Source organism: Procambarus clarkii, chromosome 30 (assembly GCF_040958095.1).
Source record: "Procambarus clarkii isolate CNS0578487 chromosome 30, FALCON_Pclarkii_2.0, whole genome shotgun sequence".
In the NCBI taxonomy this organism is placed as follows: Eukaryota; Metazoa; Arthropoda; class Malacostraca; order Decapoda; family Cambaridae; genus Procambarus; species Procambarus clarkii.
The window spans coordinates 25,646,296-25,664,052 of NC_091179.1; the positions used below are offsets into that span (position 1 = coordinate 25,646,296).

The following is a 17,757-nucleotide window of genomic DNA, read 5'->3' on the forward strand; positions in this document are numbered from 1 at the left end:
AAAAATGATAGGATGGATTACGAGAACTTTCAAATCCAGGGATCCCATCACAATGGTTGTACTCTTCAAGGCACTTGTGTTGTCCCGTCTTGAGTACTGCTCAGTACTCACTTCCCCCTTCAAAGCAGGAGAGATTGCTGAAATAGAGGGAATACAGAGAACATATACGGCACGCATAGACGCAATAAAGCACCTAAATTATTGGGATCGTCTCAAAGCCCTCCAAATGTACTCACTAGAAAGAAGACGAGAGAGATATCAAATAATATACACCTGGAAGATACTGGAGGGTCAAGTACCAAATCTACACAGTAAAATAACAACGTACTGGAGTGAACGACATGGAAGAAAATGTAGAATAGAACCAATGAAGAGCAGAGGTGCCATAGGCACAATCAGAGAACACTGTATAAACATCAGAGGTCCGCGGTTGTTCAACGTCCTCCCAGCAAGCATAAGAAATATTGCCGGAACAACAGTGGAAATTTTCAAGAGGAAACTAGATTTATTCCTCCAAGGAGTGCCGGACCAACCGGGCTGTGGTGGGTATGTGGGCCTGCGGGCCGCTCCAAGCAACAGCCTGGTGGACCAAACTCTCACAAGTCGAGCCTGGCCTCGGGCCGGGCTTGGGGAGTAGAAGAACTCCCAGAACCCCATCAACCAGGTATCAACCAGGTATCAACCAAGCAGGTGTGTGGAGGCTGGTACCTGTGGTGGGGACAGGCAGGTGTGGAGGCTGGTACCTGTGGTGGAGACAAGCAGGTGTGTGGAGGCTGGTACCTGTGGTGGAGACAAGCAGGTGTGTGGAGGCTGGTACCTGTGGTGGAGACAAGCAGGTGTGTGGAGGCTGGTACCTGTGGTGGAGACAAGCAGGTGTGTGGAGGCTGGTACCTGTGGTGGAGACAGGCAGGTGTGTGGAGGCTGGTACCTGTGGTGGAGACAAGCAGGTGTGTGGAGGCTGGTACCTGTGGTGGAGACAGGCAAGTGTGGAGGCTGGTACCTGTGGTGGAGACAGGCAGGTGTGGAGGCTGGTACCTGTGGTGGAGACAGGCAGGTGTGGAGGCTGGTACCTGTGGTGGAGACAGGCAGGTGTGGAGGCTGGTACCTGTGGTGGAGACAGAGCCCCACACATGTGACTCATGTCACCATAAACACATGGCTGCTAGAGCCTGGACAGGAAACATTGTGCGGTGCATAAACTAAAGGAATCAAACAACACTGAAAGAAATGATAAACAGAGCCATGATCAAGACATATAAAATACTCAGCAAAATCGTTGAAATAGAAACAATATTTAGCCTGAGCAGTAGGAATTAAGTGAATAACAGAACACTTCTCTGGTCAAAGGCTAGTGAACACGTAGAACGCCAGCCTTCTTCAACAGTCTGGTTGCTCAGATCACTAACCAGGAGGCCTGGTCAGAGACCGGGCCTCGGGGGACATTAATCCTCGGAACCATCACAAGGTAAGGTACCTGCATTTGAAGACACAAAAATCAGATGTATATCAAAAGGGTGAGTAGTCAGGGCATTGGGGGGGGGGGTGATTCTGGATCCTGCAGACTGTTACATGGGGCCACGTGCATCACTCATGCGGACAACAACAGCTTCATGTATCGCCAGTTATTTAATTAAACTGTTCGTACAAGATATAGATGATGGCATGTAAGGTAATGGTCTTGATGATGCCTTACCCACTCTTTACGGTGTAGGTCTTACCCTACACTGCCTTACCCACTCTTTACGGTCTCAGGAGGCCTGGTCGACGACCGGGCCGCGGGGACACTAAGCCCCGGAAGCACCTCAAGGTAGGTCTTACCTTACACTGCCTTACCCACTCTTTACGGTGTAGGTCTTACCTTACAATGCCTTACCCACTCTTTACGGTGTAGGTCTTACCCTACACTGCCTTACCCACTCTTTACGGTGTAGGTCTTACCCTACACTGCCTTACCCACTCTTTACGGTGTAGGTCTTACCCTACACTGCCTTACCCACTCTTTACGGTGTAGGTCTTACCCTACACTGCCTTACCCACTCTTTACGGTGTAGGTCTTACCTTACACTGCCTTACCCACTCTTTACGGTGTAGGTCTTACCCTACACTGCCTTACCCACTCTTTACGGTGTAGGTCTTACCCTACACTGCCTTACCCACTCTTTACGGTGTAGGTCTTACCTTACACTGCCTTACCCACTCTTTACGGTGTAGGTCTTACCCTACACTGTCTTACCCACTAGTCATGGTGTAGGTCTTACCTTACACTGTCTTACCCACTCTTTACGGTGTAGGTCTTACCTTACACTGCCTTACCCACTCTTTACGGTGTAGGTCTTACCCTACACTGCCTTACCCACTCTTTACGGTGTAGGTCTTACCTTACACTGTCTTACCCACTCTTTACGGTGTAGGTCTTACCTTACACTGTCTTACCCACTCTTTACGGTGTAGGTCTTACCTTACACTGTCTTACCCACTCTTTACGGTGTAGGTCTTACCCTACACTGTCTTACCCACTCTTTACGGTGTAGGTCTTACCTTACACTGTCTTACCCACTCTTTACGGTGTAGGTCTTACCTTACACTGTCTTACCCACTCTTCATGGTGTAGGTCTTACCTTACACTGTCTTACCCACTCTTTACGGTGTAGGTCTTACCTTACACTGTCTTACCCACTCTTTACGGTGTAGGTCTTACCCTACACTGTCTTACCCACTCGTCATGGTGTAGGTCTTACCTTACACTGTCTTACCCACTCTTTACAGTGTAGGTCTTACCCTACACTGTCTTACCCACTAGTCATGGTGTAGGTCTTACCCTACACTATCTTACCCACTCGTCATGGTGTAGGTCTTACCCTACACTGCCTTACCCACTCTTCATGGTGTAGAACTTACCCTACACTGTCTTACCCACTCGTCATGGTGTAGAACTTACCCTACACTGTCTTACCCACTAGTCATGGTGTAGGTCTTACCTACACTGCCTTACCCACTCGTCATGGTGTAGGTCTTACCCTACACTGTCTTACCCCACTCGTCATGGTGTAGAACTTACCCTACACTGTCTTACCCACTCTTCATGGTGTAGGTCTTACCCTACACTGCCTTACCCACTCTTCATGGAGTAGGTCTTACCCTACACTGTCTTACCCACTCGTCATGGTGTAGGTCTTACCCTACACTGTCTTACCCACTCGTCATGGTGTAGGTCTTACCCTACACTGTCTTACCCACTAGTCATGATGTAGGTCTTACCCTACACTGTCTTTCCCACTCTTCATGGTGTAGAACTTACCCTACACTGCCTTTCCCACTCTTCATGGTGTAGAACTTACCCTACACTGTCTTACCCACTCTTCATGGTGTAGAACTTACCCTACACTGCCTTTCCCACTCTTCATGGTGTAGAACTTACCCTACACTGTCTTACCCACTCTTCATGGTGTAGAACTTACCCTACACTGCCTTTCCCACTCTTCATGGTGTAGAACTTACCCTACACTGTCTTACCCACTCTTCATGGTGTAGAACTTACCCTACACTGCCTTTCCCACTCTTCATGGTGTAGAACTTACCCTACACTGTCTTACCCACTCTTCATGGTGTAGAACTTACCCTACACTGTCTTACCCACTCTTCATGGTGTAGAACTTACCCTACACTGTCTTACCCACTCTTCATGGTGTAGAACTTACCCTACACTGTCTTACCCACTAGTCATGGTGTAGAACTTACCCTACACTGCCTTACCCACTAGTCATGGTGTAGAACTTACCCTACACTGTCTTACCCACTCGTCATGGTGTAGAACTTACCCTACACTGTCTTACCCACTCTTCATGGTGTAGAACTTACCCTACACTGTCTTACCCACTCTTCATGGTGTAGGTCTTACCCTACACTGTCTTACCCACTAGTCATGGTGTAGAACTTACCCTACACTGTCTTACCCACTAGTCATGGTGTAGAACTTACCCTACACTGTCTTACCCACTCGTCATGGTGTAGAACTTACCCTACACTGTCTTACCCACTCGTCATGGTGTAGAACTTACCCTACACTGTCTTACCCACTCTTCATGGTGTAGAACTTACCCTACACTGCTCTCCTTGTCTCCTACTTCACTACCTCCTTGTCACTTCCCTTCATTATTGCGGTTTCCATAAACATCGTTCTTCGTCTGGCTCTCTCAGTCTCTTCTAGGGTGTTGCTGCACCTCACTGGCTCGCTCCTCCTCCATCTCGCGGCTCACTATAGAGAGGGAGGGGGGGGGGAGATGGAGGTAGGGGGGGGTGTTGGGGGGATGGAGGGAGGGGGGGGGGGAGATGGAGGTAGGGGGGAGGAAGACCTGGAGAGGGCGTCCCTCTCCGGGGGATTCACAGACATTCCCTCCATCCTTGTACAGGGTTGAGGAGTGCCTTACCTTGAGGTTACCTTGAGGTGCTTCCGGGGCTTAGCGTCCCCGCGGCCCGGTCGTCGACCAGGCCTCCTGGTTGCCGGACTGATCAACCAGGCTGTTGGACGCGGCTGCTCGCAGCCTGACGTACGAGTCAAGCCTGGTTGATCAGGTATCCTTTGGAGGTGCTAGTCTGATTGTTAGCACAACTAAGTTTATCTTGAGAAGATTTCGGGGCTTAGCGTCACCGCGGTCCGGTCCTCAACCAGGCCTCCTTTTTGTTACATACCCCCAGGAAGCAGCGAGAAGCAGCTGTCTAACTCCCAGGTACCTATTTACTGCTAGGAAACAGGGGCATCAGGGGGAAAGAAACATTTTGTCCATTTGTCTCCGCCTCCAACCGGGGATCGAACCCGGAACCTCAGGACTACGAATCCGAAGCGCTGTCCACTCAGCTGTCAGGCCTAGGTGAATACAACTAGGTTAGTACACACACACGCTCACTACAGGCCAGGGTCACTATCGTTATCATGTAAGGTGGAGGATATCTTAAGTGGCGAGTAACGCTTCTAGCTGAAGTGGCCTTCAGACTAGACCAGCGCGGCTTCTGGACGGTGAGTACATAATGCCTCCACAACACTGTAGCCGGCCAGCGTCGCACACTCCAGCCGGATAAGAGCCGGCTACTGCGGGAGTCGTCAGGAAGCCTGATACCCACAACACTGTAGCCGGCCAGCGTCCCACACTCCAGCCGGATAAGAGCCGGCTACTGCGGGAGTCGTCAGGAAGCCTGATACCCACGACACTGTAGCCGGCCAGCGTCCCACACTCCAGCCGGATAAGAGCCGGCTACTGCGGGAGTCGTCAGGAAGCCTGATACAAGCAGCCCGCAGCTGGGAAGAGGACAGTAAGCGGAATAAGAGAATAGAAGGAGAGGCTTCGAGGAACAGACGAGCAAGAGCAGGAACGACAGACTGTTGTGTCGGTAAATCTTCTCTTTCAGGAGAGGGTCGGCGGCTGAGGCTACGATGCTGCGAGTGAAGGTGATGACAGTGAGTGATGACAGTGAGTGACATGACAACACTGGCCGCTGATGGTGGTCGTAATAAGAAATACCTTGTCTTGCTGGCCCTTGTAGGTCCACTACCTTCCGTCCTCACCTGTGTCTAGGTGAGGAAAGATGAGGAATCTTCCTCTTGCTACCTCATGCAACGGGGTGAGAATAGCTTGAGCTACCTCATCCCTTTGTGTGTATTTTACCTCAATAAACTTATTTCAATTTCAATTTCAACCTCATGCTTACTCATGGTACTTATGGCTGGGTTCCTCACACCCTTATTCTCACTGCTGCCACTATATTGACTCACTTTAAGTAATGAATGTACTGTTGTACCATATGACAGCTGGGACACGTGTAGCATACACAGCTGGGACACGTGTAGCATAGACACCTGGGACACGTGTAGCATACACAGCTGGGACACGTGTAGCATATACAGCTGGGACACTTGTAGCATAGACAGCTGGGACACGTGTAGCATATACAGCTGGGACACTTGTAGCATACACAGCTGGGACACGTGTAGCATATACAGCTGGGACACGTGTAGCATACACAGCTGGGACACGTGTAGCATACACAGCTGGGACACGTGTAGCATACACAGCTGGGACACGTGTAGCATATACAGTTGGGACACGTGTAGCATACACAGCTGGGACACGTGTAGCATACACAGCTGGGACACGTGTAGCATAGACAGCTGGGACACGTGTAGCATAGACAGCTGGGACACGTGTAGCATACACAGCTGGGACACGTGTAGCATATGACAGCTGGGACACGTGTAGCATACACAGCTGGGACACGTGTAGCATACACAGCTGGGACAAGTGTAGCATATACAGTTGGGACACGTGTAGCATATGACAGCTGGGACAAGTGTAGCATACACAGCTGGGACACGTGTAGCATATGACAGCTGGGACAAGTGTAGCATACACAGCTGGGACACGTGTAGCATACACAGCTGGGACACGTGTAGCATATACAGCTGGGACACGTGTAGCATAGACAGCTGTGACACGTGTAGCATATGACAGCTGGGACACTTGTAGCATATGACAGCTGGGACACTTGTAGCATATGACAGCTTGGACACTTGTAGCATATGACAGCTGGGACACTTGTAGCATGACAGCTGTGACACGTGTAGCATACACAGCTGGGACACGTGTAGCATACACAGCTGGGACACGTGTAGCATACACAGCTGGGACACGTGTAGCATACACAGCTGGGACACGTGTAGCATACACAGCTGGGACACGTGTAGCATACACAGCTGGGACACGTGTAGCATATGACAGCTGGGACACTTGTAGCATATGACAGCTGGGACACTTGTAGCATATGACAGCTGGGACACTTGTAGCATACACAGCTGGGACACGTGTAGCATACACAGCTGGGACACGTGTAGCATACACAGCTGGGACACGTGTAGCATACACAGCTGGGACACGTGTAGCATATGACAGCTGGGACACTTGTAGCATATGACAGCTGGGACACTTGTAGCATATGACAGCTGGGACACGTGTAGCATATGACAGCTGGGACACTTGTAGCATACACAGCTGGGACACGTGTAGCATACACAGCTGGGACACGTGTAGCATACACAGCTGGGACACGTGTAGCATATGACAGCTGGGACAAGTGTAGCATACACAGCTGGGACACGTGTAGCATATGACAGCTGGGACAAGTGTAGCATACACAGCTGGGACACGTGTAGCATACACAGCTGGGACACGTGTAGCATATACAGCTGGGACACGTGTAGCATAGACAGCTGTGACACGTGTAGCATATGACAGCTGGGACACTTGTAGCATATGACAGCTGGGACACTTGTAGCATATGACAGCTTGGACACTTGTAGCATATGACAGCTGGGACACTTGTAGCATGACAGCTGTGACACTTGTAGCATACACAGCTGGGACACGTGTAGCATACACAGCTGGGACACGTGTAGCATACACAGCTGGGACACGTGTAGCATACACAGCTGGGACACGTGTAGCATACACAGCTGGGACACGTGTAGCATACACAGCTGGGACACGTGTAGCATATGACAGCTGGGACACTTGTAGCATATGACAGCTGGGACACTTGTAGCATATGACAGCTGGGACACTTGTAGCATACACAGCTGGGACACGTGTAGCATACACAGCTGGGACACGTGTAGCATACACAGCTGGGACACGTGTAGCATACACAGCTGGGACACGTGTAGCATATGACAGCTGGGACACTTGTAGCATATGACAGCTGGGACACTTGTAGCATATGACAGCTGGGACACGTGTAGCATATGACAGCTGGGACACTTGTAGCATACACAGCTGGGACACGTGTAGCATACACAGCTGGGACACGTGTAGCATACACAGCTGGGACACGTGTAGCATACACAGCTGGGACACATGTAGCATATGACAGCTGGGACACGTGTAGCATAGACACCTGGGACACATGTAGCATATGACAGCTGGGACACGTGTAGCATAGACAGCTGGGACACGTGTAGCATACACAGCTGGGACACATGTAGCATAGACACCTGGGACACATGTAGCATCCTCCCTCTCCCCCTCTCTCTCCCTCCATGCAATAGAAAGCATTAACGGAGGTATTAATACCTCCATTAACGCGTTCTCAAAATAGTATCCCGCGTAGGGTAACTTTGAGTTACATTGCCAACGATGAGTGACAATAACGTGGTTGGAGATATCCAGTTATATTGGTCTTAATTTCACTCTTGAGAGTGTCATGAGTCTCCTCCACACTGGCCACTGCGAGCGATATCCTTATAATGTTGGTTGTTTACATGTGTGGCCACGCTCGCTGAGTGGCCAAGAAGTGGGCGGAGCTTGGTGACGTCATGGGTACCGCGGGGGGGATACGGGATCACTGAATGAACAGAAAGTCAGTCGAGTAGGGAGGACGGACGGGAGAGGGTGTGTGTTGCTGCCCTTTAAGATGGACGAGGTTAGGCAACTTTCCACTGCGAAGGATTTTCTATTAAAGTGTGCCCTACTTATTATATACCATGAAACTCACTTCGAACAGTGTACTTTATAAGTGATACGCATCCAAGTGAGGTGTATATTTCTATACGTGTGTAAGACAAAAAGTGTTAATGTGAGGAAGTAAACATTGATAACAAGAAAGATTAGAAGTGTGTGTGATTTAAGAAATATTTAAGTAGTTAAGCTGTGATATAGCCATAGTTACTCTAGTCATTCCTGGTGTCATCATGTTCTCGCTCGTATAGACTTACGATACACCGTATTGTCACGAGGTGTCGTACGCCCAGACCCCCACCATGGTGAAGGACTTCTTAACCAGGAGTAAGACCCCAACACCTCCTACTGAAGGTAAGACAACCCTTGTTGTTGGTGAGGTTATGCCAGTGTTGTTGGTGAGGTTATACCAGTGTTGGTGAAGTTATACCAGTGTTGTTGGTGAGGTTATACCAGTGTTGTTGGTGAGGTTATACCAGTGTTGGTGAGGTTATACCAGTGTTGTTGGTGAGGTTATGCCAGTGTTGGTGAGGTTATACCAGTGTTGGTGAAGTTATACCAGTGTTGTTGGTGAGGTTATACCAGTGTTGTTGGTGAGGTTATACCAGTGTTGGTGAAGTTATACCAGTGTTGTTGGTGAGGTTATACCAGTGTTGGTGAGGTTATACCAGTGTTGTTGGTGAGGTTATGCCAGTGTTGGTGAGGTTATACCAGTGTTGGTGAGGTTATACCAGTGTTGTTGGTGAGGTTATACCAGTGTTGGTGAGGTTATACCAGTGTTGTTGGTGAGGTTATACCAGTGTTGGTGAGGTTATGCCAGTGTTGGTGAGGTTATACCAGTGTTGTTGGTTAGGTTATACCAGTGTTGTTGGTGAGGTTATGCCAGTGTTGTTGGTGAGGTTATACCAGTGTTGGTGAGGTTATACCATTGTTGGTGAGGTTATACCAGTGTTGTTGGTGAGGTTATGCCAGTGTTGTTGGTGAGGTTATACCAGTGTTGGTGAGGTTATACCAGTGTTGTTGGTTAGGTTATACCAGTGTTGGTGAGGTTATACCAGTGTTGGTGAGGTTATACCAGTGTTGTTGGTTAGGTTATACCAGTATTGGTGAGGTTATACCACACTGTTGCTGGTGAGGTTATACCAGTGTCGGGAGCCGGTCGGCCGAGCGGACAGCACACTGGACTTGTGATCCTGTGGTCCTGGGTTCGATCCCAGGCGCCGGCGAGAAACAATGGGCAGAGTTTCTTTCACCCTATGCCCCTGTTACCTAGCAGTAAAATAGGTACCTGGGTGTTAGTCAGCTGTCACGGGCTGCTTCCTGGGGGTGGAGGCCTGGTCGAGGACCGGGCCGCAGGGACACTAAAGCCCCGAAATCATCTCAAGGTAACCTCAAGGTAAGGTGTTGGTGAGGTTATACCAGTGTTGGTGAGGTTATACCAGTGTTAGTGAGGTTATACCACAGTGTTGGTGATGTTATACTAGTGTTGTTGGTGAGGTTATACCAGTGTTGGTGAGGTTATACCACACTTGTTGGTGAGGTTATACCAGTGTTGGTGAGGTTATACCAGTGTTGGTGAGGTTATGCCACAGTGTTGGTGAGGTTATACCACACTTGTTGTTGCTGAGGTTATACCACAGTGTTGGTGAGGTTATACCACACTGTTGTTGCTGAGGTTATACCACAGTGGTGGCGAGGTTATACCACACTGTTGGTGAGGTTATACCACACTGTTGGTGAGGTTATACCACAGTGTTGGTGAGGATATACCACACTTGTTGTTGCTGAGGTTATACCACAGTGTTGGTGAGGTTATACCACACTGTTGTTGCTGAGGTTATACCACAGTGGTGGCGAGGTTATACCACACTGTTGGTGAGGTTATACCACACTGTTGGTGAGGTTATACCACAGTGTTTTGTTGAGGTTATATTACAGTGTTGGTGAGGTTATACCACAGTGTTGGTGAGGATATACCACACTTGTTGTTGCTGAGGTTATACCACAGTGTTGGTGAGGTTATACCACACTGTTGTTGCTGAGGTTATACCACAGTGGTGGCGAGGTTATACCACACTGTTGGTGAGGTTATACCACACTGTTGGTGAGGTTATACCACAGTGTTTTGTTGAGGTTATATTACAGTGTTGGTGAGGTTATACCACAGTGTTGGTGAGGTTATACCACACTTGTTGGTGAGGTTATACCACACTGTTGGTGAGGTTATACCACACTGTTGGTGAGGTTATATCACAGTGTTGGTGAGGTTATACCACAGTTTTGGTGAGGTTATATCACAGTGTTGGTGAGGTTATACCACAGTTTTGGTGAGGTTATATCACAGTGTTGGTGAGGTTATACCACACTGTTGGTGAGGTTATACCACACTTGTTGGTGAGGTTATACCACACTGTTGGTGAGGTTATACCACACTTGTTGGTGAGGTTATACCACACTTGTTGGTGAGGTTATACCACACTGTTGTTGGTGAGGTTATACCACACTTGTTGGTGAGGTTATACCACACTGTTGGTGAGGTTATACCACACTTGTTGGTGAGGTTATACCACACTGTTGCTGGTGAGGTTATACCACACTGTTGTTGGTGAGGTTATACCACACTGTTGCTGGTGAGGTTATACCACACTGTTGTTGGTGAGGTTATACCACACTGTTGCTGGTGAGGTTATACCACACTGTTGCTGGTGAGGTTATACCACACTGTTGCTGGTGAGGTTATACCACACTGTTGCTGGTGAGGTTATACCACACTGTTGCTGGTGAGGTTATACCACACTGTTGCTGGTGAGGTTATACCACACTGTTGCTGGTGAGGTTATACCACACTTGTTGGTGAGGTTATACCACACTTGCTGGTGAGGTTATACCACTGTTGCTGGCGAGGTTATATCACACTGTTGCTGGCAAGGTTATACCACTGTTGCTGGCGAGGTTATATCACACTGTTGTTGGCGAGGTTATACCACACTTGCTGGCGAGGTTATACCACTGTTGCTGGCGAGGTTATATCACACTGTTGTTGGCGAGGTTATACCACACTTGCTGGCGAGGTTATACCACTGTTGCTGGCGAGGTTATACCACTGTTGCTGGCGAGGTTATATCACACTGTTGCTGGCGAGGTTATACCACTGTTGCTGGCGAGGTTATACCACTGTTCCTGGCGAGGTTATATCACAGTGTTGTTGGTGAGGTTATATCACACACTAGCCACACTATCCCTGAAATGATACCTGCTTGATGGTGTTCTGGGAGTTCATCTACCCAAGCCCGGCCCGAGGCCAGGCTTGACATGTGAGAGCTGGGTCCACCAGGCTGTTGCTTGCAGGGGCCCAATGTGTTGGTATAATATCCTTGTGACTTGTTGTGGCGGCCGTCGTTCCTGGTACAGGTGGTGAGCGATTGTTATGGTCTCAGACCTTACAAGATTATACGTCTTGGAGGCTCCACTCACTCCTGAGACCAGGTGCGAGTGTTCTACGGCGGCTTCACCTGCCAAGGGGCCACTTGGCTGCCCTGATCGCGTACCCAGGGCCCTCTAGTCAGACTACGTACCCAGGGCCCTCTAGTCAGACTACGTACCCAGGGCCCTCTAGTCACACCACGTACCCAGGGCCCTCTAGTCACACCACGTACCCAGGGCCCTCTAGTCACACCACGTACCCAGGGCCCTCTAGTCACACCACGTACCCAGGGCCCTCTAGTCAGACTACGTACCCAGGGCCTTCTAGTCAGACTACGTACCCAGGGCCCTCTAGTCACACCACGTACCCAGGGCCCTCTAGTCACACCACGTACCCAGGGCCCTCTAGTCACACCACGTACCCAGGGCCCTCTAGTCACACCACGTACCCAGGGCCCTCTAGTCACACCACGTACCCAGGGCCCTCTAGTCACACCACGTACCCAGGGCCCTCTAGTCAGACCACGTACCCAGGGCCCTCTACGCCTACTCACACCACATACCCAGGGCCATCCTTCCCTACCCAACGTGCTCTTGTCCTTGGCTACCACTCCCCCCCCCCCTGTCTGGGTATCAGGACAAGTCGCTCTACATGAACATGATGATAGGCAAAGATAGGTTAGGTCTGGCTAGGTAGAGACCTCAATAGGTTCGTTCAGATGTCACCCTGTTGGTGAATGTGTTCGTGACTGTGAGGGTGTGTCTACCTCTACTATGATTTTTTTTAAATTTTTTAAATTTTGCCCCGAGGGGCGAGTTTATTGGGCAGCGCCACTCATCTTGTGAGTGAACATACCGCCATAGCAGAATGTACAACACTCCCCAATAGGAAGAAAACCCGCTGGGTTGTTCATCCTGTCACTTGTACCCAGACACAGCTGGGACTTGCTTAACTGTCTCAAGTGAACAGCTCCTCAAACAAGAAGATTAACATTTATCAACCCTTAAAAGCTTACGTTATCTTGCGGGTGCAAAATGGGGAAATCTTTTAAGAACAGTATCAATATTTGACAAATAGTGTTTTCCTAACTCAAACAATGTGGGGTTTATTATTCTACACATAGTTCTAATGTCTCTCAGGTGTTCACATTCACGTAGATAGTGGTCAAGGCGGTGTCCATCACTCTCACCACAGATTCTGCAACTTCGCTGATCAACTGTTGTTTCCATTCCAAATCTCCATGGATATTTGTATCCAAGACGGATTCTCGCTATTACAGATTCTCTCACTCGTCGTCCTCCTCTTCGGCCATACTGATTGGGATTGCCAGCTGCAACCATGTTGTACCATCGTACAGATTCACTGGTTTGTGCTTCTATCCTCCTTTCCTCAGTTACCTTGTCACGGTGATGTTGCCTGATAATACCTCTAATTTGTAGTTGAGTCTTGGGTATGAAGTATTCAATATGGTCTCCTTCAGCGCCTTCAGCAGCCAGCACATCTGCTCGTTCATTCCCACATATTCCAACATGGGAGGGGATCCACAGAAACTTGATGACTCTTCCCTGATTGGTAAGTACTCTCACAGCTCTCTTGATTTCAGCGACTATTGCAAGATTTTCTGCCTGATTTTTACTTAGGCTTTGCAGTGCTGCTTTTGAATCGGTGCAAATCACTGCACCATTAGTGTTCCGTTCAAGAAACCTTAACGCCATAACAATGGCAGTTAGCTCTGCTTGCGTTGAAGAGGCATAGTTCTCAATGCGTGCTTTTTCTTCATTTCTGCGTTGGAAGGTATTATCCTTGATTACCGTGTATGCTGCACCAGCCCTGCCATTGATAGGATTAGATGACCCGTCAGTGTAGATTTGATCTAGTTCATCTCTGGCTTCTTTATAAATGTCCTCGAGATACTTGTGCCTCATTTCTTGTGGTATCATGTTGGATTTTTTCATTGCCATTTCATTGATGATGATCTTGCATGAGTCATCCTCCCAGGGAGGTAACCTCTCTACAGGCAGGAGCTCACGGGCTTGCTCAAGCAGGTGAAGCTCTTCAAGGCTCTACTATGATGTCTACTCTTTCTACCTACCTTGTGCACCTTCCGGGGATCAACAGCCTCGCGGCCCTGTCTCCGACTAGGCCTCCCAGGTCTGGAAAGCCTCTTGTTCACATTATATTCCTAGTCGGGCTTTCAACCCTGAAACCACAGAGGGTACAACGGTATTAATGCAGCTACATTTAATTATAGGGTGAGTTGGTAGAAGTAAGAGCCTCATCCTGCAGGATGGTTGGTCATACTGGGCCCGCAGGGAGTCAGAGGGACCCGCCACACAAGGAGGGATAGCCGAGGCTCTGAGATAATTGAGGATATCTAGGCATCTCGCACAGGCAGGTCTGCTAAAGGTTCATTGACTGAACATTCAAGAATATAATGTTGGGGAGTATGACCCAGTTGCTGCCTGGTGAGGTTGTACCTGGAGTGTTTACCTGTAGCCACCTGTTATAGGTAACACCTGGAGTGTTTACCTGTAGCCACCTGCCACAGTTAACACCTGTAGCCACCTGCCACAGGTAGCACCTGGAGTGTTTACCTGTAGCCACCTGCCACAGGCGTCTCAGCTTAGTTGATATCTTTAACAGACTCTCACAAGTCAAGCCTGGCCTCGGGCCGGGCTTGGGGAGTAGAAGAACTCCCAGAACCCCATCAACCAGGTATCAACCAGGTATCAAGCAGGTTAACATCACATGAGAATCTCCCTTGCCCCCCCTCCTCCTTTATCTGCTTGATAACCCAAGATAACCCAAGAAGATTACCTGCTTGATGGGGTTCTGGGAGTTCTTCTACTCCCCTAGCCCGGCCCGAGGCCAGGCTTGACTTGTGAGAGTTTGGTCCACCAGGCTGTTGCTTGGAGCGACCCGCAGGCCCACATACCCACCACAGCCCGGCTGATCCGGAACTTCTCTTAGAAAACAGTCCAGTTTTCTCTTGAAGATGTCCACGGTTGTTCCGGCAATATTTCTTATAGTCGCTGGGAGGACGTTGAACAACCGCGGACCTCTGATGTTTATACAGTGTTCTCTGATTGTGCCTATGGCACCTCTGCTCTTCACTGGCTCAATCTTGCATTTTCTTCCATATCGTTCACTCCAGTATGTTGTTATTTTACTGTGTAGATTTGGGACCTGACCCTCCAGTATTTTTTATGTGTATATTATTTGGTATTTCTCGTCTCCTTTCTAGAGAGTACATTTGGAGAGCTTTGAGACGATCCCAATAATTTAGGTGTTTTATCTCGTCTATGTTTGCCGTATATGTTCTCTGTATTCCCTCTATTTCAGCAATCTCTCCTGCTCTGATGGGGGAAGTGAGTACTGAGCAGTACTCGAGACGGGACAAGACAAGTGACTTGAAGAGTACAACCATTGTGATGGGATCCCTGGATTTGAAAGTTCTCGTAATCCATCCGATCATTTTTCTGGCTGTCGCGATATTTGCTTGGTTATGCTCCCTAAACGTCAGATCGTCGGACATCATTATTCCCAAATCCTTGACATGCTGTTTTTCTACTATGGGAAGATTCGATTGTGTTTTGTACCCTGTATTATGTTTCAGATCCTCATTTCTGCCGTACCTGAGTACCTGAAATTTATCACTGTTAAACATCATGTTATTTTCTGCTTCCCAATCGAAAACTTTGTTGACATCTGCTTGTAATTTTTCAATGTCTTCAGCAGAGGTAATTTTCATGCTGATTTTTGTGTCATCTGCGAAGGGTGACACGAAGCTGTCACCCTTCGAAGTCAAGTCAAGACTGACTTGACTTGTATTTTTGTCTATATCTGATATGAGAATAAGGAACAGTAGCGGTGCAAGGACTGTACCTTGAGGTACAGAGCTTTTAACATCGCTTGAACTCGATTTTATTAGATTGACTGTTACTCTTTGTGTTCTGTTCGACAGGAAATTGAGTATCCAGCGTCCTACTTTACCAAGTTATTCCCATTGACTTCATTTTGTGAGCTATCACCCCATGGTCACATTTGTCGAACGCCTTTGCAAAGTCTGTGTATACAACATCTGCATTTTGCTTTTCTTCTAGGGCTTCTGTGATTTTATATTGACATACTCTAGTAGATGGTGGTCTATATTGCAATCGTAGACAATATGAAGTGTTACACAGTTTGTGTCTAACGCTAACTCCTGGACCTCGACCTCGAGCCGTAAAAATAGTTTTTTTTTTTTTATTAACACATTTGGGTATATCTGCATTTGTGCAGCTGCCCCTAGACAATATGAAGGGAAGTACAGTGTGTCACAAAACTAGCTACGTGATGCTAAAGTTCCCATCACACAGGATGGTTAGTCATACAGAGGCATGTGATAAGTAGTCTGCACTGGCAAATTTTGGGTGCATTATGAGGATATCATCATCAACACAAGAGTGAATAAAGTAATTGCAAAGCTCCAGGTACCTCATGCCAACGGGTCTGAATGGTCTAATAACAGGGCATTCGGTGATGCACGCATAGACGCAATAAAGCACCTAAATTATTGGATCGTCTCAAAGCCCTCCAAATGTACTCACTAGAAAGAAGACGAGAGAGATATCAAATAATATACACCTGGAAGATACTGGAGGGCCAAGTACCAAATCTACACAGTAAAATAACAACGTACTGGAGTGAACGACATGGAAGAAAATGCAGAATAGAACCAGTGAAGAGCAGAGGTGCCATAGGCACAATCAGAGAACACTGTATAAACATCAGAGGTCCACGGTTGTTCAACGTCCTCCCAGCAAGTATAAGAAATATTGCCGGAACAACCGTTGACATCTTCAAGAGGAAACTAGATTTATTCCTCCAAGGAGTGCCGGACCAACCGGGCTGTGGTGGGTATGTGGGCCTGCGAGCCGCTCCAAGCAACAGCCTAGTGGACCAAACTCTCACAAGTCAAGCCTGGCCTCGGGCCGGGCTTGGGGAGTAGAAGAATTCCCAGAACCCCATCAACCAGGTATCAACCAGATGTAGTGTGGGAGATCATGCCGCAGTTCCTGCTCACAGAGTTTGCACCTGGAGTGCTCAGGATTGGGAGATCCGTCACCTGTAGCCACCTGCCACAGGTAACGGTAGCCACCTGCCACAGGTAACGGTAGCCACCTGCCACTGGTAACGGTAACCCAACCTGATCCTGGCAACCACTGTGTCGCACAGTCTGGTCCACGTTTGGTGCTGCCCATAAACATAGGTTTCAGATCTGAACAAATAATAGCTTTTTCTTCACCTACTGGTATATAACTCTTGGTTTGCCACACACCATATTACCTGCCTGGCCCTGACTCACCTGCCTGGTCCTGCCTCACCTCCCTACCCTGCCTCACCTGCCTGGCCCTGCCTCACCTGCCTGGCCCTGCCTCACCTGCCTGGCCCTGTCTCACCTGCCTGGTCCTGCCTCACCTCCCTACCCTGCCTCACCTACCTGGCCCTGCCTCACCTGCCTGGCCCTGCCTCACCTGCCTGGCCCTGCCTCACCTTCCTACCCTGCCTCACCGAGGCCCAGGCTAGCCCCAGCTGGAGCCTGACACACAGTAGAGACATCACTAACCAAGTCGTCTCGCCTTTTAAAATCACCGTGAATAAGTACATCAGAGAGCATATCCCGTTTTCTTTGTTTAAGGCTTTAGTATTTTAAAGATTCATTCAAGAATGAATGAATGTTATGTTATTTGTCAAGTGCTGTGAGAGGTGTTTATATTTTAGTACACGACTGACCTTAAGAGACAATTCACAAGAGGTAAACTAAGATTTGTATCAAGATCAAATAAATAA

At 48.6% G+C, this 17,757-nt stretch overlaps 1 protein-coding gene across 4 annotated transcripts in view; it reads left to right on the forward strand.

Moving 5' to 3' along the window:
* The first annotated feature begins 8,400 nt into the window (after positions 1–8,400).
* Positions 8,401–17,757, forward strand: part of rols (rolling pebbles) — a 117,842-nt gene continuing 108,485 nt past the window's right edge. For 3 of the 4 annotated variants that reach the window (XM_045754201.2, XM_069334067.1, XM_069334066.1), the window contains exon 1: positions 8,401–8,855. In XM_045754201.2, coding sequence (XP_045610157.2) covers positions 8,804–8,855 — 52 coding nt within the window. In that variant the 5' untranslated portion in view covers positions 8,401–8,803. The remainder of the gene's footprint in view (positions 8,856–17,757) is intronic. The other variant, XM_069334068.1, reaches the window with a different exon arrangement.